Consider the following 22,503-nt stretch of genomic DNA (forward strand, 5'->3'; position numbering starts at 1 on the left):
GATTTCCTGTTTTATATACAGTTCTGTCACATGGGTGGGTTTGTTTAGCCACCACCACAGGCCAGGTAGGGAATGGCTTCATCACCGCATGCTCCCTGAGCAGCCCTTCATAACCATACCCACCCCCCTACCATCTTGTCATTTCAATAATGTTATATAAATGGAATCACACAGTATGTAACCTTTTGGGGTTGGGTTTTGTTCACACACCATAATTCCCCCCAAATTTGTATTACATTGACGAGCGTTTGTTCTTTTAATTACTGAGCAATGCTCCATGGGATGGATACATCATGGTTTGTTTAACCATTTGCCCTTTCTTTAAAAAAAAAAAAAAAGATTTTATTTATTTATTCATAAGAGATACAGAGAAAGGCAGAGACGTAGGCAGAGGGAGAAATGCGGGACTTGATCCTGAGACCCTGGGATCACTACCTGAGCCAAAGGCAGACACTCAACCACTGAGCCACCCAGGTGCCCCTGCCTTTTTAAATTTTTATTTAAATAATTAATTATCTGAGAGAGTGCACAAACCAGGATATAGGGGCAGAGGCAGAGGGAGAGAAGCAGACTCCCAGCTAGTGTGGAGGCTGACTTAGGGCTCAATCCCACATGACCCTGAGATCATGACCTAAGCCAAAATCAAGAGTCAGATGCTTAACCGACTGTGCCACCCAGGTGCCCCCTAACCATTTACCCTTTCAAGGACTTCTAGGATTTTTCCAGCTTGAGGCTATTCTGAAGAAAACTGCTACAAAACATTTGTGTACAGATTTTTGTGACTATCCATTTTCATTTCTCTGGGATAAATGCCCAAGAGTAATTATTGGGTCATAAGGGTAACTGCATGTTTAATTTTACAAGTCACTGCCAAATTGTTCTCCAAAGAGGCTTAGCTTACCATTTTACTTTCCCACTGCAATGTGTGAGAGGTCCAGCTGCTCCTATCCTCACCAGCATTTGTTAAGGTTGCTGTTTTTATCTAGAGATTTCAGAGGCACTAGTAGAGATCATTATCGAGAGGAACCTTGCAGGGAATTACCCTAAGACTTGAATGATAGTAGAGAACCAGGTGAATTCCAGGGACATGTGTCTTTGTCAGAAACTTTGTATATACATTAATACTGTAGGAGGAATGCATTCCAGAATATTGGAGAAAAGAGGATTCTAGTGAGAAAGATGTCTTAGTAGTGGTGAAAGTAACAGCAGTTGCATCCAAGGGCTGTCAGAATATCAAATGGCAGGTGGGGGCTGAGGAAGAGAAAGGAGTAGGAGGCAGGAACCCACCTGAATGTAGGCAGAGCAAAGGTGAGCAGACATTATCAGTTATTCATAATTCATTTATTCAGCCAATATTTACTGAGTAGACGGCTATGAACCAGGTGCTCTGTAAGACACACAAGGCATGGTGATGACCAAGATGGATAAGTCAGTGGCAGTTGGAATAACCAATGTCTGTTTAGTGGCTACTATGTGTCAGGTGTTGTGCTAAGCACCTTATGGTATCTTTAAATCCTAAAACTGGCTATTTTCAGCCCGTGTTATGGACAAGGAAGGAGACTCAGAGAGGATAAGTAACTTGCTTGAGGTTGCAGAGCTGGTGTGCCATAGAGTTGAGATCCAAATCCATGCTAAACTTAAGATCCTGGTCCAAGGAACACAGGATCCTGCAACCCCAGATACAATAAATAAACTTTTATTTGTTCTTTCTGACAGGGGAGCAGGGAGCTGTCTGAAGCAAGAATCAAGGGGCTCTGATTTCCAGGGCTCCTTACACTCTACAAATCTTCCTGCTTAATTCTTCCTTTCTGATATCTTAAATGTCTTCGAAAGAGGACCGAATTCTTCCATTTCATTGTTGGAAATTAATGTATAATCACATCTCTGCTTTCTTGGTGTCACTTACCTTCAGGAGAGACAACTGGTCCCTTCTGTGCAATAAGCTGTCCTGGTTCCTGGTGTTAGGAGGCTCAGGCTCTGTCCAAGCCCACATCTGTAGTCTGACACATTTTTTAGCCTCTCTGGTCCTCAAATAGGGGGATCTCCTCCATCTGTCTATTACTTTCTGTTTCTCAAGAGGGCTGAGGCCTTGTCCTGGAGTTCCTCACCCTGAACCCTGCTGTCCATAGGCTCCTGAAAATCTGCCTGTTGCTTTTCACAAAATCTCTCTGTTGACCCAGGAAGAGTCCTCGTGCTCACTGTTGGCTTTAACTACTCTAGCAAGGCTGGAAATGACCAGGACCTGGATTAGTGGGGTCTGGCCGGGCATCAGGGTGAATCACTAATCTCTAGGTCAGTCAAGTAAAGGACCCATATCACTGAGAATCAGCTTCCTTTCTTTCCTTATTTAATTTGACTCTTTGGAGGGGATTGTCTGCTTTCTGGGAATCTGACTTATATAATAGTAATTTTTGTAGCCTCTTTGTGGGGCTGGAAATCTTTGCTCTCATCCCAGGCCTTATTTAGAGAGGTAACATGAAGGTCCTCAGCCCTGTGCATGCTTTCAAAGCGTGATCCAGTGTCCTCACACATTAATTTGCTAAAACAGAGTTTCTATTTAGAGCCCAGAACACATTGCATGTGAGTGAGAAACTTGAACTCTCTGGTTCTTTTTTGCACCTGCCCTGTGCTGGTGACATGCTTTTGGGTCCCAAGTACTTTCTAGGTGGGGCCACACTGCTAGGGGCAGCCCTTTGAGGGAGGAGACATCGTGCTGAACTGTGACGTTGCACTTAGCCCTGTCCAGAAAGGCCTGTTGCTTGGCCCCAAACCTATTCTTCTGCTATGGGGGTGTGGTGTCTTATTTAGAACTCTTTAAAAAGTGGGTAATTGTCTATGGCAAATGTCCCTTCCCAAAGCTTTAACAACCTTGAAAATCATACTGCTAATAAGAGCAGTAATGCAATAGCTAACACTTATTGAGTGGTTTTTATGTGACAGACCTTGTGCTTTTTTTTTTTTTTTTTTTAAAGATTGTATTTATTTATGAGAGGCACAGAAAGAGAGAGAGGCAGAGACACAGGCAGAGGGAGAAGCAGGCTGCATGCAGGGAGCCCAATGTGGGACATGATCCCGGGACTCCAGGATCGCGCTCTGAGCCGAAGGCGCTTAACCACTGAGCCACCCAGACCTTGTGCTTAAAATAAACTTTTATTTGTTCTTTCTGATTTATTCCTTCTAAGTAGGCAATACTTGATTACACATTTTACACATTGCCAAGGGAGGTTAAGAACTTATATATCTGTGACTGAATCACATGTTTGTAAGGACTATATCACACGTCCTCCCATTAAAACAAATAAGGCCTTGTCCCTCCTTATGTAAGTACTGCAGAATGGCTGACGGGTTTCCCAGGGGTTCCAGAGTCATCTGGAAGAGCAGGATTCTTCAAAACACTGTCTGTGGACCACCTGCATCAGAATTCCCCCAGCGGCTTGTGAAAATCACAAATGTGCTGAGTCACAACCTCTGGGAATAGAGCCAGGGAATCTGCATTTTTAGAAAGCTTCACCCAGGGATTCTGATGGACTCAAGTATTTCCATTGGCTTATTCATCCCAGTTCATTGGGAGGCCTGGAACCAGCAAAGGGGATTTGCGAGGCTGTACAGAAGAGGCTGGGCAAACTTTTTTCTGTAAAGTGCCAGAGAGTAAATAGCTTGAGCTCTGTGGGCCATACATACAGTCTGTTGCAGTGGCTCAACGCTGCCCTGTCGTGATGCAAAGCCCTCCCAGACTACCTGTAGCCAAAGGGTGTGGCATATTCCAATAAAACTTCATTTGCAGTAACAGGTGGTTGGGGGCCATAGTTTGCTGACCCCTGAGAATCCTCTGGGCTGCCAGCCCTCTGCCCACCCATTATTGTGTGAGTTATTCTTCTCCTGTCTGTTAACTACAGAGAACCATACCCATTAAGATAAAATCACCTGTTGTAATAAACTCTGAATCTTCATGCCATAAAATAATCAGTTATTTTTCACTCATGTCACTTGGTATCTTCTCTGTGGTCATGTAGGGAGCAAGCCTTCTTCTTGTCCTGGCTTCACCTGTCTTGGTCCTCACAGCCCTCTCCATTCATCGAGCAGGTGAGCAAAGAGAGCAAGGATTGATTCTCTGTGGGAAATTTTTATGGGTGAGGTCTGGAAGAGTTACGTCTCCCTCATTTCTGCCCACAACAGAACTCTTACTGTTTGGAGTCCAAAAATGATGGTTTCTTAAGCCTGTGAGGCCCTTGATCTCTAGACTCTCTCTGTTCCCTTCCTTTGTGTGAAACCCATCTGGCTCTTGCCTGGGCTCTGTCTCTCCTTTGTAAAAAAAAAAAAAAAAAAACTTTGCCAAGGTCAGCCAGTAGGAGGTACACACAGCATCACTATCCTGCCACTTTTTCTAGGGCTGCAGGCTCAGAAGGCACAGGTTCCCCTTCTACATCTCTGCAGGTATAAGTTTTATCACATATTTTGCCACTGTGTTACATAGATCTCCATCTTCCCAGCCTCCAGGGTCAATTTCCTCACTGACAGCTACCTACCTACCAAGCAGGTGCCATATACTCTAGGTTGCTATGGTAGCACCCCGCTGCAAGATACCCACTTGCAGATTAGTTCGGGTGACAAGACAGCTTTAACAGGTAAGCCTAAATTCTTTGGGGTTAACACAAGTCAGTGTTTATGTCTTGTTCACAGCATATTCTAATATGGATGTTCCTGGAGGTGCGGCCTTCCACTTGGTCTTTCAGAGACCAGGTTTTTCCATCCTGAAGCTCTGCCCTCCTGCAGGTCCTTATAGTCCTCTCCACCCTGCTGGCCAAGGGGAAGGAAAGTAAGGGCCTCTCATGGGCTGTGCCTGGAAATGGTACATAGCACTTCAGCCCATACTCTCTTGGCCAAAGTTCAGTCATGTAGCCACACTGCAAGAGGGGCTAGGAAATGTCATCTAGTGACAAGCCCAAGAGGAAAAAGAGAATAGGTTTTGGCATGCACATAGCAGTGTCTTAGGCCAGTACTGTCTGGATAGAATAATGACCACTGGCTTATGAGGGAGTCTGTCAACAGGTGGCTGGCCTGGTGCTCACTGGTGGTGCTCTCAGGCACTAGCAAGTAAGATCCAAATGATGTACAAATACTTGCATTAAGACAACAAACATTTTGTCCATGTTCACTCTGTGCCAAGCAGTAGACCAGACCTTAGGACCCAGAGGAGAACAAAGCTCCTCTGGGAGCTCTCAGTGACTCCTTTAATCACTTCTCTTGTCCTGGGTAGCAAGAGGCCAGAGAGCCTGAGGAGGGAGTAGATGGAGGTGGAAGGGCTTCATAACATGGTGGGTTGAGTGCCTCCTACAGCCACAGAAATGCACCCCATATAGTTCAGCCTGGCTCTCTCCATTAGCGCACTGTCCCTGCAGTTTATTGCATGAAATGTCATTAAAGGGGGAAACCGGCAACTGATAGCAGATGTTCTGTTTCTATCTCTCTGGGTTGTTTTCATAGGACACTCTTTGCTCGCTATGAAGCTTCTAAGGATGTGTTTGCCCCAGGATTCAGGATTGTCATCTTTTTTTGTGTTAGCTTCTGGCTGTTGGCAAAGTTAGCGAGCTGGCACTGTGTCTCAGAGCGCCCTTGGTGATGCTTCCAGTGGCCCCGGGAGGGCCCCCCAGCCCAGCATCCTTGCTCCTCTCATGATGGTGGTCAGTTGTGTTAGAAGCTACGGGGAGGGGGTTGGTGCTACTGCTAAAACTGAAGAGGTGGGCTGAGCTGGGCAGACAGAGCTTTCAGGCACCAGCCATTGGGCCTTCGCTCTGTGCCCCATCTCTGGCTCCATGCAGAGATGCTCTTGTCACTGAAGTCCACTCTCTCAGTAACCCAAGGCCACTGGGGAAGGATCCTGAAACTGTTACATAGGGCACTGGCAATATTCTCCAGGAGGGTTTTCAAAATGGGCTAAGAAAATAGGCATAGAGGACATTTGAATACAGACCGAAATAGGTCATGGAGGGAAATTTTAAATCTCTTTCAGAGATTTTTTTAGAGGGTAGAAAATCCTGTTGCTAGAAGCAGGATGGCAGCTTGGGAAATAAGTGGGGCACCCTTCCAAGTTGCATTTGTTAATTTGTTGCACAGTTTCTGCTAAGGAGTAAGGACTACAAAAGGTTAAATTTCTCATATAAGATTAATTCACTCATCTCTGTGAAATGGTGGAAGCAGAATACCAATAGACCCTCATTTCTTTCATGCTGTCTTGCTTGGAGCCTATCAAATAGTGTCCTGGCAAAGAGTCAGGTCTGTGGATGCTAAATAGCAGAGTCAGTCTCTTTCTGAGCATGCCAAGAAGGCTGTAATTTAGAAAATGTAGCTACTTTTTAAGGAAGGATGAAAAGGTACAAAATGCACCTCTCTCTGCATGTTAGATCCCAAATATTTTGGAGAGATGAAACATGTAGCTCCTGTGCAATTTTCTTTTCTATGATTCAGTAGAGTTATTTGCATGACATATGAGAACAAAACTTGTTAAAGCTGCTTGCATCTGTGGATCTCCGGTGGTTTCAGGAGCACCGCTTGGAGTCCCAAATATACTAACTCAGTCGATAAGATATGTGTCTTTTGAGTGTGGAATTCTGCATTCAAGATGTAAATGCAGTAAGAGTTTTGCCCTTGTTTTAATTGCTCTTCTTTACAATGCGTGTGATTTTTCTTATCTGATTTAAGCCTTCTGATGGGGGTAGGGGGTGGCTGGGGAAAGTATTAGCTACTGTTATATAAAAATTAAATATCCTTGAAGTTAGATTTTTAGATTTTCTGTCAGTGCTGCTCTTTTTTATTTTTTTCATATTGTCATATTATCATAAATTAAAAGGGGTGGGGTGGGGCCTGGCAGGATTTTGAAGTTTCTTCCTCCTATTTAAAGTTTCATTTCTGCTCTGTAGCATCAAATAAGGCTGGTTATTTTAATGTTGAATATTTGGGACAAAGAGGCTCTCTTAAACGAAAGATAATTGCAAGCTTTATCCCTCGCCTCAAGTTTACTGCAGGGTCTTTCATCCCCTTTGGTTATACAGAAATGAAATTATAAACCACCAGTAGCCTTGGAAATTTCAGTCGATTCCAAATGACTAAATATTTAATTCAATCATTGCCTATACTTCCAGGAATGACTCGGGTGTTTTTCTCTTTACTGAGGGCTCCACGAACGCCGGGCTCTGCAATGGCTGCTGAGGACTGTGTCTGTTGCAAGGAGGCTCCCCTGCAGTGAGGAGCTGGGGCAAGCCTGTTCCATAGCAGCCCTTTTTGCAAATGGTAGTCGATTTTTGCAGAAGGTTTGTGGCCAGATCGCTATGTATAATACTGATGAAGCATTTTTGTTCCAGCTCTGTCTCGGAAGACCTAGGCTGTAGACGTGGGGATTTCAGTAGGAAACATTATGGATCTGTGGAGCTGGTAAGTTTACACTGTCTGTTCAGTGGTAGTACATTGATTTAGATTTAGAGCATCGCCAAGCTCATCAGATCTTTTGTTGTATATTTACTGCCAGACCATGTGGGTACAGTGTGAGGCTCGGATGGGAATAAATGACTATTGAAAGGCCATAATAATCTGATCATCTTTATCTGTTTTATTGTTATGTACTCTTAATCTGTCTGTGCCTCCCAGTTTGTTAAAAATATGTGGTGGCTTGGTATTTTTCTCTGGTGCATATAATTGAGGTATATAATTAAGTTAAATGATTTATGAATGACGAGAGGCAGTGTTTTTTATATTATCTTATTCCTAAAAGTTGATAAATCTAGTTTTTGAGGTTTAAATAGTTTTGACGTTTAAATATTATTGAAATACATATTCTGATTTTCTGTACCTTTTCTGGGTCTGGGATAGGAGTTAGAATATTTATGAGATTCTTTTCCTTCCTGTTAAAAGTATATTTGTTGGGTTAGAATATACTGTAGCAGATCAGATGATAGATACCTGGAATGAAAATACCCACATTTTCCTTATGAGAGACTAGGGTTTATGTTATAATCTTTTAAAATAGTATGTTTTCATTTTAAAAGAGGAATAATGAAGACCTATTTTAGCCTCAGTTTTTTAAAAGACAGAATTGTGATCCCCCTCCTCTAACGCCAATTGCATGGAAATTTGAACAAATTTTCAGGAAAATGTGCTCATATAATTTTCTTTATTATTTAACACCTAATATTAAAAACATTGAATTTTATTATTTCTATCTATTTACAAAAAATGGTTGCTTGGCTCTATTTGTGCAGTACCAAATTTTCCTCCATTAATATATGCTGCATTCTTGCAGGGTTTAAGTAATAGGAAAAATTATACCAGAGTTGTGTACCAGTAGCATTCTTTTGAATTCACTCATATATTATAGATTTGACTGTGTATCTGGCCCAGGGCTGAATATTCCTGAAAATATAAAATAAGTAAAAGATTTGGTCCTTGTTCTTAAGGAGCTTACTGTCTTGAGTTGGACAAATAAGATACATAAAATATCTAGAAAATGAATTTAGTCACATAAAAGACACATTGACTCCATCAATGTGTGCTCTGTGTCAGTCGCTAGTGGCACCAGGCCAACTCAGACCACCGCCTCTCCTGAAGGAGCATGTGTATAACTATAATTCGGGGCAGGGACTCGTGAATATTGTGAGAGGGCTACAGATAGGGTACCATGGGGGTGAAGAGAAGGGAGAACATGACCCATCCTAGCCGGGGATCTTGGGGAAGCAGCCTGGAGGGCCTCTTGGAGGCTGTAGGACGTGGGTTGGTGGTAAAGAACACAGACAGTAGATATTTGCAAACAATGTGATTCTTGGCAGTGATGTATTCCAAGGGCAGTGAGCAAATGGCCCTGCCTAGCAGAGTGTGTGAGGCAACAGAGCTGAGTGGCCACAAAGCAAGCAGGCTTTGAAATCAGGCCTGGCTTCATATATCAGCTCCACCACCCACTGTTGTCTATGGACCCTGAACCCCAGTGGTGCTTAAGAACTTGTGCTCTGGAGTCATTTTGTTTCTTCATTTCCTAGTTGTTTGATCTTTGTTTGGCCTCAGTTTTCTCATCTGTGGGGATATTACATTAATATATATTATATAAGCGGGGATGTTAATATTACAGGGTTGTCAGGAGGTTAAGTGAGATGATGCACATAAACCCGGTCCATGTTAGCTAGCTGTGGTGGTAAAGATGAAATTTGGTAACAAAAGTAGAACCTTGGACCTGATCCAATAAGTCATATGAAGCTCTTGTAAACAGTGAAAGTGGTGTTGGGGAAGACAACAAAGGTGGCAAAGATGGACCGTTTAGACTCATGGAAACCACAGACAGTCGGACTGGGAAGGTACTTGAGAGCAATACTTGTCAAACCTGAGCAGGCATCTATATCAAGTGGAGAGTTTATCAAACAGATTGCTGGGCCCCCAGCCCCAGAGTTTCCAATCTGGTAGGTCTGGGGTTGGCCAGAATTTGCATTTCTAGCAAGTTCTTAGAGGATAGTGATGTCGCTGGTCCCAGGACCACACTTGAAGAAACCCTGCCTTAGAGAAGCCCAGACTAGTCATCGGTTATACCCATTGACCAAAATTCTTCCTTCCATTTGTTCAGGTTTTCTTTCTGGAGCTGTGTGCATGCATGTGTGTTTCTAGCTGACTTTTTAAATAGTATAAAGTAAATTTTAAATACATTCTAAAATTCTGTGTATAATTCCCCTACTCCACAGCCACTTTATTCATCTCATTTTGTTACCTTCCAGTCTTTATAGCTACTAACTTCATTTCCACATAGCTATAATCAAATTACACATATAATTTTGTCTTCCTCTTTTTTCATTCAGTCATATTTTGTAAATGTCTTCTTGTTACATAGTCCTCATGTTACCATTTTAATTGTGTGATAGCCCAACATCATTATAAATAATTCTCTGGGGATGCCTGGGTGCCTTCGTGGTTGAGCATCTGCTTTAGCTCAGGGCATGACCCTGGTGTCCAGGATCAAGTCCCTCATCGGGCTCCTTGCAGGGAGCCTGCTTCTCCCTCTACCTATGTCTCTGCCTCTCTCTCTCTGTGTTTCTCATGAATAAATAAATAAAATCTTTAAAAAATTTATCTGAGTAATAGTTCCCCTCTTTTTGTGAAATTAGGTTGTTTCAACTTTTCCCTTGTCAGGAATGGCATGCCCTGGTGGTTGGAATGGTTGAGAAAAATCAAATGAGCCAAGTTCTATTTTTGCCATCTAAAGATCTCTTGATATTCTGACTCCAGTGTTTTAAGGAAGATGTTTTCTCTCATCTATGACCAACAGAGAATTGTTCAATTAAAACTGTTTTTGTGTTTTCTAGGTTCATGAGAAAATAAGTTTTTTTTAATTTTTATTTATTTATGATAGTCACACACACAGAGAGAGAGAGAGAGAGAGAGGCAGAGACACAGGCAGAGGGAGAAGCAGGCACCATGCACCGGGAGCCCGACATGGGATTCGATCCCGGGTCTCCAGGATCACGCCCTGAGCCAAAGGCAGGCGCTAAACCGCTGCGCCACCCAGGGATCCCAGAAAATAAGTTTAACTGTTTTTTACACACCTGGTTTGATGAATATTGTTGGAAACTCAGTAAATCTTGGGCATCCTGAAACTCAAAGTTTGTAGAAGGGTGCCCAGGAGTCTGCAAAATTGAAGCCTTAGCATAGGTTTCTTTTGACTTTGAACAAATGAGGTAGAAGTCATTGCAAAGAACCAAACTTGGCTATTGACATCAATAACAAGGACAGATTTAAGGTCTCAGTTGCCTTGGTTTAAACTAAGTATGAGGAATGCCTTGGTGGCTCAGTGGTTGAGCATCTGCCTTCGGCTCAGGGTGTGATCCTGAGGTGCTAAGATTGAGTCCCACATCAAGCTCCCTGCATGGAGCCTGCTTCTCCCTCTACCTATGTCTCTGCCTCTCCCTCTATCTCTCATAATAAATAAATAAATAAATAAATAAATAAATATTTAAAAAATAAATAAAGTAGGTATGAATTTGGTGAGAGAGAATGTGGAAGCTCAGACCTTTATAGACTCATGGGGGGGGGTTTCTTGGCACTTATCCAATACTCACATATTGAAGGCCTGTCCCCCACCACTATGCCAGGCATGGTACTGGGCACTGAGTGGAGGGATAAAGCAGTTTCTCTGCCCTCCTGGAGCTGTGGTCTGGCTGTAGGAACCAGCGGCCTCCAGCATTGATGCTTTGCCAGATTCCAGCTGTTCCCTGCCTTCATCAGGAATTATTTCCTTGCAAGGAACAAAGATCCACTCAGTCCAGCTCAAGTCTAAAGCAATTCACTGGAAGCGTGTGGGTGAGGCTCACCAAAATGAAGCACAGGAAGCACAGCTGGGCCTCATGTGACCAGGAAGCCATCAGACTCTAGTTATTTTCTTGGGTTCTCTCTTGTAATTTCTCTTGTTCACTCTCCTGTGTGTCAGTGCCATCCTCTCTGCTGACCAGCTCCCCTGACTGCACAGTCGCCTCCCTCCTGTCTGCTTTCCCAGTGGTGGCAAGTTTTTTTTTTTTTTTTAACACTTCTTTTCATCGTGGTCAAATATACACAACAGAAAATTTACCACTTTTAAGCATACAATTCAGAGGGCAGGAAGTACATTCGCAATGTTATACAACCATCATGATCAACCCACTATCAGAGCATTTTCCATCAGCTAAAGAATAATAACTGTACCTATTAGATGGTAACTCCGTATTTGCCCTTCTGCCCCAGCTCCTGGTAACCTCTATTCTACCTCCGTCTCTGTGAATTTGCCTATTGTAGGGACCTCGTGTAAGTGGAAGCCTACAATATTTGTCTGTTGTGTCTGGTTTATTTACCTAGCATGATATTTTCAAGGTTCATTCATGTTATAGCCTTTATCAGAATTTCATTCCCTTTTGTGGATGTATTCTATCCTTTGTATATATCACATTTGGTTTATCCATTTACCTATCTCATTCATCACTTGGGGGCTTGTACTTTTTAGCTATTGTGAGTAATGTTGCTGTGAGAATTGGTATGCTGGTCTGTGTTTGAGTCCCTGCTTCCAATTCTGCTGGATCTGTTAACTGGGAGTGGAATTACTATTTTTAGTGATAATTCTATTTTAACTTTTGAAGAACTCCCAAGCGTGTTTCCATTGTGGCTACACCATTTTACATCTCCACCATCGATGAACAAGGGTTCCAGTTCCTCCACAATCTCACCAATACTTGCTGTTTTGTTTAATAGCCATTCTAATGTGCTTAAAGAGGTGCCTCATTATGATTTGGCTTTCATGAGTAATAATGTTAAGCATCTTTTCATGTGTTTATTGGTCATTTGTATTTCTCCTTTGGAGAAATGGTATGGAAGTTATTTACCTTCTTTGCCCATTTTTTAATCAAGTTGTTTGTTTTATTGTTACCGAGTTACAGGAGCTCCTAATATATTCTGGATGTTAATTCCCTTATGAGATATGTGACCTGCAAATCTTTTTTCCTATTATGTGGGTTGTCTTTTTTTTTTTTTACTCTATTGACAATATCCTTTGATACATAAAAGTTTTTAATTTTCATTAAGTCCGGTTTATCCTTTTTTTAAAAATTTTTAATTTTTATTTATTTATGATAGTCACACAGAGAGAAAGAGAGAGAGGCAGAGACACAGGCAGAGGGAGAAGCAGGCTCCATGCACCGGGAGCCCGACGTGGGATTCGATCCCGGGTCTCCAGGATCGCGCCCCAGGCCAAAGGCAGGCGCCAAACCGCTGCGCCACCCAGGGATCCCCAGTTTATCCTTTTTTTTTTCTTTTGTCACCTATGCTTCTGGTGTTGTATTCAGGAAATCATTACCAAATCCAGTGTCAGGAAGATTTACCCCTGTGTTTTCTTCTGAGAGTTTGATACTTTTAGCTTTTACTTTTTTCCTTTGATCCATTTTGAATTGTTGTATGTGGTATATGATTTAAGGTTGGGATCCAACTTCATTCAATAGGTTCATGATCTATTGGGAGTTATTTTGTGCATGTATGGAGTGACCTAGGAGTCTGGTTTCGTTATTTTGTATATGGATATCCAGTTTTCCCAGCACTGTTTGCTGAAAAGACTGTCCTTTCCTCATTGAATGGTCTTGGCACCCATGTCTAAAATCAACTGACCATACATGCAAGGATTGATTTGGGGGCTTTCTCTTCTATCCCATTAGCTTATATGTCTGTCCTCACACCAGAGTGGTGTTTTAAAATGTTGACAGTTGGGGTGCCTGGGTGCTTCAGTTGGTTAAGCATCTCCCTTCAGCTCAGGTCATGATCCTGGGGTCCTGGGATGGAGCCCCTCCTTGGGCTTCCTGCTCAACAGAGGGTCTTCTTCTCCCTCTGCCCCTCCCGCCCCATGTGCATGTGTTCTCTCTCTCTCTCTCACTCAAATAAATAAAATCAGTTTTTAAAATATTGACAATACAATATCTTTTCTTTCTGAAAACCCTTCATTGGCTGCCCATTTAAGTCCAGACCCTTTACAAATCACTACAAAACTGGTGTGATCCTGGTTCCACCTTCCTCTTCTCCCTTCCCTCATGCTGGTCTCTCACATTGTTTCGATCTCTACAACACATTGAATTCTTCCCTGTCCCGGGGCCTTTGCACTTAATCTTCCTTCTGCCTAGAATGGACTTTCCCATCATGTCTCATGGCTGATCTCAGCTTAAGTGTCACCTTCTCAGAGAGGCCTCCCTGACCACCGTACCTAAAGTTGTCTTCCTCTCTGTGCTGTTCTCTAACTCAGCATCCTGTTTCTTTTCTTAATAGTATTTAGCACACTATTCATTTCATGTATTGGTTTACTTACTACTCTCCCGTCCACTAGAGATGAAGGTGGGAACCATGTCTGTCATAATTTCTAGGACCTGGCATAGGGCCTGGCACATACTGAGTTCTTATTAAATGTTGTTTATTACTAAATTGACTTCCAGGCTTTCCCCCCTCCCACAATTCCCCTGGTCTTACAGCCCCAATGCCCATCACAGTCTGTTCATTCTTGCGCCCTAATTTCAGATTCCAAGTAAAATGTCATGGATTGGTTCCTGAACCATGGATGGTTCAGGTATCTATCCCTGATTCATACTGTTGTGTTCAGCAAAGTGGGGTCATATTTATACGTGGTATAAATATGGCCTTCTGGCCTCAGCACAGTTTGTGAATGTGTATTGCTGTACAGAAAGATGATTCTTGGCTAATAAGTGATTTAGCTACCCATCCAGCATCCCTGCCATCTCTGGAAAGGTTATAGACAAAATTCAGTTCAAATGGCATTACACCCCAAATGCATCTCTAACATCGCCTCATATAGTAGATGATTAAAAAACTCAAACTAAAAGCACCTGATGAAAGTTTCTTCTTCTGCCGCTGGACTGTTACCCTGGACACTTTTCAATTCCATAAACAAGGGTACAGCTTATAAGCTCCCTAAAAATAGGAGTCATGGTTCTTTAGTTACCACTCAGTCCCTAGTACCAAGCACAATGCTTAGCATTCATTACTTAGTAAATATTGACTGAATGAATGAATGGTTGAATTTGGTTCAAATAGAAATCAAGGAAAAGAATAACAACCCTCTTTGACCCCCCTCCCTCAATATAATTGGACTCATTAGCTTGCAGTGCGTTCCATCTAGAACATGACATTTTTCTTCTTGAGGAATTGGAAGTCTGGTCTCTCATGGCAGCATTCTCAGCAAGGCATAGCTATTATACCATTGACCATTCTTCATCACTTCATATGGAAATCTGTCAGGAGAAGCAAAGATTGTTTGTAGCTTTTATTGATCTTTTCTTGGCCTTTGACTTAATGGATATGAAACTGATGTGTTATGAATGATGAATGTTATGGACACAATATAGATCTCTGTCCTTCCAGCCCACTGCTGATTCTCATATAACCCTACATCTTGATTCTTCTGGGGGTGCCACAGTTGGTAAGGTAATTTCAAGTCCAAATAAATACCATCCAATCCTTTTTAAACTTGTACCTTCATGACTCAAGCCCGCATTTGGATGAGTTATATGCTCCCCTACTGTATAGGAAAGAACCATATAAATGCTTCTGTGAGGATGGCATTGTTTTTCTTGTGATGAACTTGGGGTGGCCTCAAAGGCTATCTGTTCTCCCTAATTACTATCAAAAGAACGGTTTACGGTGTACTTTCTTGGCATCTGCAGATTTCCACATTTGAGGTTTTGACTGTTGAGGACTCCTGCAGTCTGATATGTAGTGATTGGTATTTTTGCTCAGGCACGAATTTGAATTATGCCTGGGGGACTGTTGTACAGAAAGATGGTTCTTGGCTAATGAGTGATTTAGCTACCCATCCAGCATCCCTGCTACAGTGCAGCTTTGTTTTCTATTCAGGGTTGAGTAGGCCTTTTGTCTTCATAGGCGTTTTATGGGAGAAATTATATTCTATGTGGCATTACCAAATTGAGAGATTATTGAAGGTACCAGCATATTTCCCTCCGGAACATCAAAACATCAAGACTTAGACATTCTACAGCTAAAATCATCATTTTGGCAGATGTTCTCCAAAATGGAACTGGCTCGTATCTAAGTCTTAAATAGCAGGTTGACTCAGTTAGGTACCTCCAGGAACCTTTATCTTAGAGCATTTGCCAGTAAATTAACATGGTTTAAAAGCATGGATGCTTCTTCGGATATTTTTGGTGTCCTGGTGGGTGACTTTGAACCTTTCCCAGGCTAAAATTTAAAATTACTGCAACCATCTTCTGTGATGTAGAACTTGAGACTTTAATCCTGCAATTATTTACATATCATAATGAAACCAGAAATCTTATGATTATTATTTTATTATTAATTTTAACATTTACTGAACTTTTCCTATGTGCCAGTCACTGAGCTAAATGTTTTAGATGCATTTACCTGTTTGACCTTCACAGACAACTGTAGGCAATAGGTACTGTTTGATTATGTTGCACGTCTTGGGTGTTCAGGAGCCATTTGTGGATATTGAATGGCTCCCTCATTTAACTGATGATCTCAGAGAGGTCCCACAGACCAGGTGAATGGTAACAGTGACATTTTAACCCAAGTCTGTGTGTCTCCAAGAGCCCCTGGGCCTAATTTCTCCATCTCTAAGCCCATGCTCTCTTACAGCCCCTACTGCTTATCAGATGTTTTCTAAAGAAATGAAGTTGATTGTTGGAGTGAACACTTCTGCTCTTAATCAACTGCATAGAGAAGCTGTGCTTTAGGTTTTAGCTTAAATGTATAATTTCAGACTCTCTTCTGGCCAAATCTTGATTTCAAGAAGAATATTGATTAAAAAAAATTATCCAAAGAGATATCCATGCCATAAATGGCTTAAATTTAATTCCTGGATTAATCTAAACCATAAGATAGCTACAAACACTTGACCTGCCATCCTTGGCCTCTCTTAGACTCATTTCTCTTGGTCTGTGCCTTGGCGTTATGCCCTTAGCTTGCCCTGATGGACAGAATGGAACAGAGCCATATGGACCTAGATGGTGTGTCTCATGTAGGATGCTCTTGAGGATTTTTCTCAGTGTGCCACAAAGTGTTACTTTTAAGAGGGCCTATGAAAAAAGTCTTGCTCAGGACCAAAAAATATGATGCTTCTCCTGAGAAGCTACTTTGTTGTTAATCTTATAGGCAGTAGAAATCCTGTAAATAAGTTGGGGTTTTGCCTCTTTGCATTGGCCTCCAGGAAGCTCAGAGCCCCATTTATAGCTTGCCTCTAACTGCGTTAAAGGACTTTATAGCATACATCTTAATCTGATTCTCTTGTTTTTACTTTAGTTACTGACATCTAATTTGCCCTTGTTCTGACTTGCTCTGTATCTAATTTTATCCTTTGAGTAAGATCTATCTCAGTAAGGGGCACTTGCATGGCTTAGCTGATTAAGTATCTGACTCCTGATTTCTGTTCAGGTCATGATCTCAGGGCCGTGGGATCAGGCCCTCCACTGGGCTCCACACTGGGCCCATGGAGCCTCTTGGGATTCTCTTCTTCTCCCTCTGCCCTTCCTTCCTCCTCCCCTTCATTCACGTGAGCTTGCTCTCTCTCTCTCTCTTTCTCTCTTTCACTAAAAAACAGACAAAACATATTTTGGTAAGCTGCTTTAAACATTTTTTTAAATTTTATTTACTTACTCATAAGAGACAGAAGGGGTGGGGGGCGGGGGGCAGAGATATAGGCAGAGAGAGGAGCAAGCTCCCTGCAGTGAGTTGAATGTGGAACTCTATCCCAGAACCCTGGGACCATGACCTGGGCCAAAGACAGATGCTCAACCACTGAACTACCCAGGCACCCAACATTTTTTTAAAATAAGGTAGAGGGGCACCTGGATGGCACAATCAATTAAGCCTTTGACTCTTGGTTTGCTCAGATTGTGATCTCAGGGTTGTGAGATTGAGCCCTGCGCTGGGCTCTGTGCTCATTGCAGAGTCTACTTAAGACTCTCCCTCCCTCTGCCCACCTTTCCCTGTGCTCCCACATGCTTGCTCTCTTTCTCTCTAAAATGAATTAATAAATCTTTAAAAATAAAATAAAAATAGAGCATAAACAAGCAAGGCGTTTCCACATCTACCCCTTAACAGTGTATCTTCTGTCTGTCATTGATGGCAGTCAGGTTTATAGAATGACTTTGATACTCGTCTCCTCCCCACTCTATTTTTGATATAGCATCACTTATGACCTACTTTCATAAGATCAGCAACACTCGAGGAGCATCAATACCACCTGACCGGCCATTCAGTGACCATCTTGGATACTGCAGACCAAAATGATACCAAACCCACTAGCTAAACACACCCCATAATAAGAATACCAAACAAGTCCTCTGAGTCTTCCCTCACAAAAATCTTGGGGACAGCCACTTCCATGCTATTCAGCACCAGCATGCTCTCTAGTTTCAAAACTAGAACGAAGCTAGCTCAATCGGTAGAGCACACAACTCTTTTTTTGGGGGGGGAGGTGTACAGTATACTTTATTGATGGTACATGACAAGGTAGGGCTCCCCAAGCCCCTCCCCTTCCTCGGGGTCTGGGATGTAAATTGGAGGTCAGGAGATTCTCAGTGTGTTTGGGGATTAAGTTGGGGTAGGGACTCCCCAGCAGCTGAGGGCCTCTCTCTTTCTCTCTTCCTCTTGTTCTTGCTGGGGCTGGTGGTCCAGGAGGCTCTTACTCCTTGGAGGCCATGTGGACCATGAGGTCCACCACCCGGTTGCTGTAGCCGAATTCATTGTCATACCAGGAAATGAGCTTGACAGAGTGGTCATTGAGGGCAATGCCAGCCCCAGCGTCGAAGGTGGAAGAGTGGTGTCACTGTTGAAGTCACAGGAGACAACCTGGTCCTCAGTGCAGCCCAGGATGCCCTTGAGGGGGCCCTCCAATGCCTGCTTCACTACCTTCTTGATGTCGCCATATTTGGCAGCTTTCTCCAGGCAGCAGGTCAGATCCACAACTGACACGTTGGGGGTGAGGACACAGAAGGCCATGCCAGTGAGCTTCCCGTTCAGCTCAGGGATGACCTTGCCCACAGCCTTGATGGCGCCAGTGGAAGCAGGGATGATGTTCTGGGCAGCCCCTCGGCCGGCACGCCACAGCTTCCCAGAGGGGCCGTCCACAGTCTTCTGGGTGGCAGTGATGGCATGGACGGTGGTCATGAGGCCCTCCACGATGCCGAAGTCGTCATGGATGACTTTGGCTAGAGGAGCCAAGCAGTTGGTGGTGCAGGAGGCATTGCAGACAATCTTGAGGGAGTTGTCAGCTTTTCGTGGTTCATGCCCATCACAAACATGGGGGCATCAGCAGAGGGGCAGAGATGATGACCCTCTTGGCCCTACCCTTCAAGTGAGCCCCAGCCTTCTCCATGGTGGTGAAGACCCCAGTGGACTCCACGACATACTCAGCACCAGCATCACCCCATTTGATGTTGGCGGGATTTCGCTCCTGGAAGATGGAGATGGACTTCCTGTTGATGACAAGTTTCCCGTTCTCAGCCTTGACCATTTCTGTGGAATTTGCTGTGGGTAGAATCATACTGGAACATGTACCCAATGTAGTTGAGATCAATGAAGGGGTCATTGATGGTGACAGTATCCACTTTGCCAGAGTTAAAAGCAGTCCTGGTGACCAGGCGGCCAATATGGCCAAATCCGTTCACTCCGACCTTCACCATCGTGTCTCGGGGACGCGGCTGGCACTGCACCAGAAGATGCGGCTGTCTGTCGAACGGGGAGGAGCAGAGAGCCGAGCACACAACTCTTGATCTCAAGGTCATGAGTTCAAGCCCCACATTGGGTGTGGAGTTTACTTTAAAAAATATATTAAAAAATTAAAAATAAATAAAATAAAATAAAAATATATATATATTAGAGTTGGAGCCATGCCCCTCCCAACCATCTGCAGGTGCAGAGTTGCTCATGCTCTTTCTGGTGGCCTCCCATCCCTGTGCTGCTGCGTCCTACCCCTCAGGGTGATCTCCCAGCTGCTGCAGCGGCCCCAGCTCAGCTCCCCATCTTTGGCTCCTATACCTTCTACTGGTGTCCCAAGGTCTTTGTTCATTGACTCCAGTGGTCTTCAACTAGTGGGATATAGTACCCTGATATACTGTAAAAATACTTTCAAAGTCTGACCAGCGTATAACAGTTTATTTTTTATATGACCAGAGACATAAACTGTTAACAGATTGCTTGTTTGGTAAAATCTTCACAGGAAATTAAGTTTTCTGCCTTAATTATGTTTTTTTCACATCCCCAGGAGGCAAACTGCTCATATATGTCTCAAACACGTAATCTTTCTCAGTATCTGTTGGATAATGCCCTCTGCCTCTCACACCTTACTTGTGCCAGAGCAATTCTTGCCCTACACCTGGCACAGGAGCCCCTTCGGCCTCCAGTAAGACCGGGCTCAGCCTCGTGGACTATCAGTTGTAGCAAAAGTACATTTTCAAGCTAGTCAACAATATATCGTGTTATATACCTTTGTATGTTGTTCTCGTGAAAAGATTTTCATTGTTTTGAAAATGCTTTTTAAGAACCTATGATTACTTCTGAATGTAGGCAGGTCCACCATCAAAACTGTGGGCTTAGGGTGCCTAGGTGGCTCAGTCAATTAAGCATCTGCCTTCAGCTCCAGTCATGATCCTGGGGTCCTGGGATCAAGCCCCATATAAGGCTCCTTGCTCCCTGGGGAGCTTGCTTCTCCCTCTCCCTCTGCCTGCTGCTCTTTCTACTTGTGCGCTTACTCGCTCGCTCGCTCTCAAATAAATAAAATCTTAAAAAAGCAAAAAATTGTGGGATCTGACAACCAGACACACACACACACACACACACACACACACACGTTTGAAAACCACTCTTCTCTCAGTGCTGTTAAAGTTGAAAAGACATTTGGTCTGTTTTCCAACATTTCACCATGTGGGCTCAGAACACTAGAAGCTCTTTTTTGGGCCCTCATAAGCGAATCTAGCCTTTTTAACTTACTAACTGCCCCGTGGTGGGTTGGGAGACACTCCCCCGGGGGCCACAAGAGTGGGAACATTTGAGATTTCACTGAGGTCCCTCCTAGCATCCTTCAGCTGAGGCCCTGGCCTTCCAGCCCTGTCCTGTCTCAGATCAAGTCCCTGTTTTCTTCAGGTACGCATCCACCTCATAGGTCGGAGCAGCTTTTCACTCTGTTTGTAAGAGAAGGGATCACACATGGTGGGTTCTACGTATAGTTTGCTTCTCTTCCTTTTCCCCAGGGGAGTATAGGGCAAGTCACGCCCCCAGTCCAGTGTGGCTGCCATGGCTGACTGGCCACAAAGGGCTTCCAGTTTCATGCCCACTGTTACCGTGCCCCCAATAATATTCTCATTTATAGGGAACTATCTTACCCATTTAATTAAAGCAGTGATGTCAGTTTCCTTTATGTGTAAGAAAAGGATTGTAGGCTCTTTGGTCTCAGCTTTTTAATCAGTCTACTGTAGTTATCACTGTGGTGCACTCTTTTAATATATAATCTCAAACCACATTTGCTCAAGAGATGTGAAGACTTATTAATTACTCTGGGAGCACATTTCAGCCACTCTCTGAATTCTCTTTTTTGGTCCCTGTGATAATTCCACAGTTTTCCTTCTGAATTCCTCCTTTGGACACTTCCCCTTCTTGTTCCTCACTGAGCCTGCTCTTGCCAAGGTCACAAAGACCTCCTGGCTACCAGATTCACTCCTGATTTTATGTGACAAGACCAGCCTGCAGCATGGGCCCTATGAACACCTTCTCCCCCCTCAGTGTTTGTGCCTTGTCCTCCTGCTGCCTCACTGCTTCACCTTCTCAGCTTCTTTATGGATTCCCTTTCTTCTGCTGGGTCCTCACTCTGCTCACACTACATGCCCCTTCTCGGTGATCTCTCCTATCCCATGGCTTCAGTCATTGCCTTCAGACTGACACACACATCCACATATTCTTCTCAGATCTCTAGCAATAGCATGTAGAACCATTTGCCCAAATGCCCACTGCATGTCTCTCCTGGGATGGCCTCTAAGCAACTGAACCTCAGTGTGCCCCAAATGGAACTCAGGTTGTCTCTCTTCCCTACCCCAAACCACTGAGTGAATGGTGCTGCTTTCTTTTCAGTTGCTGATTCTTTTTTTTTTTTTTTTTTAATTTTTATTTATTTATGATAGTCACAGAGAGAGAGAGAGAGAGAGGCAGAGACACAGGCAGAGGGAGAAGCAGGCTCCATGCACCGGGAGCCTGACGTGGGATTCGATCCCGGGTCTCCAGGATCGCGCCCTGGGCCAAAGGCAGGCGCTAAACCACTGCGCCACCCAGGGATCCCTCAGTTGCTGATTCTAAAAAGAAGGAAATCTCCCATATCCCATATCCAATATTTTAACAAATCCTATTGGTTTTATATTCTAGATAGATTTCATGGCAAAATTGCTCTTTATTCATGTAGATGTGCACATACAATTCCAAATAGCCTTTTGAGTATATATGTTTATAAACATAAACAAACATATATATGCATGCAAATATGTACATATATATGAATACTAATTCAAATTCCACAACCACCTGATGAGGTGTTACTACCCCTATTTTACTAGTGAGATAACTAAAGTTCAGAGAGATTAATTAACTTGTTCAAGGTCACTCAACTAGTAAGTTATAAAGCTTGTCCCCCCACCTTATCCTAGCAGGCTGTACTCACTGAGAAGTTCTGTTATCTTGCTGTGTTACGGTCTGCTCTAATGTCCCTGAAACTTCATTGTTCATAAAAGTTGCTTGAAAGGGGTGCCTGAGTGGCTCAGTCAGTTAAGCAGTTAAGCATCTGCCTTAGGCTCAGATCATGGTCTCAGGGTCTTGCTCAGCAGGGAGCCTGCTTCTCCCTCTCCCTCTGTCTGCTTGTTCTCTCTCTGTGTGTCAAATAAAGAAATAAAATCTTTAGGGATGCCTGGGTGGGTCAGTGGTTGAGTGTCTGCCTTTGGCTCA

General features: G+C 43.4%; 1 protein-coding gene across 5 annotated transcripts in view; it reads left to right on the forward strand.

The window, feature by feature from the left end:
• GARNL3 (GTPase activating Rap/RanGAP domain like 3) overlaps positions 1–22,503 on the forward strand; it is a 146,528-nt gene that overhangs the window by 29,968 nt on the left and 94,057 nt on the right. For 2 of the 5 annotated variants that reach the window (XM_072777984.1, XM_072777983.1), the window contains exon 3: positions 7,359–7,428. In XM_072777984.1, the coding sequence (XP_072634085.1) occupies positions 7,359–7,428 (70 nt within the window). Of the gene's footprint in view, positions 1–6,348; positions 6,372–6,505; positions 6,631–6,962; positions 7,429–22,503 lie in introns of those variants that run through there. The other 3 variants (XM_072777987.1, XM_072777988.1, XM_072777986.1) reach the window with 3 other exon arrangements.

This window comes from Canis lupus, chromosome 16, assembly GCF_048164855.1.
Source record: "Canis lupus baileyi chromosome 16, mCanLup2.hap1, whole genome shotgun sequence".
NCBI classification, from domain to species: domain Eukaryota; kingdom Metazoa; phylum Chordata; class Mammalia; order Carnivora; family Canidae; genus Canis; species Canis lupus.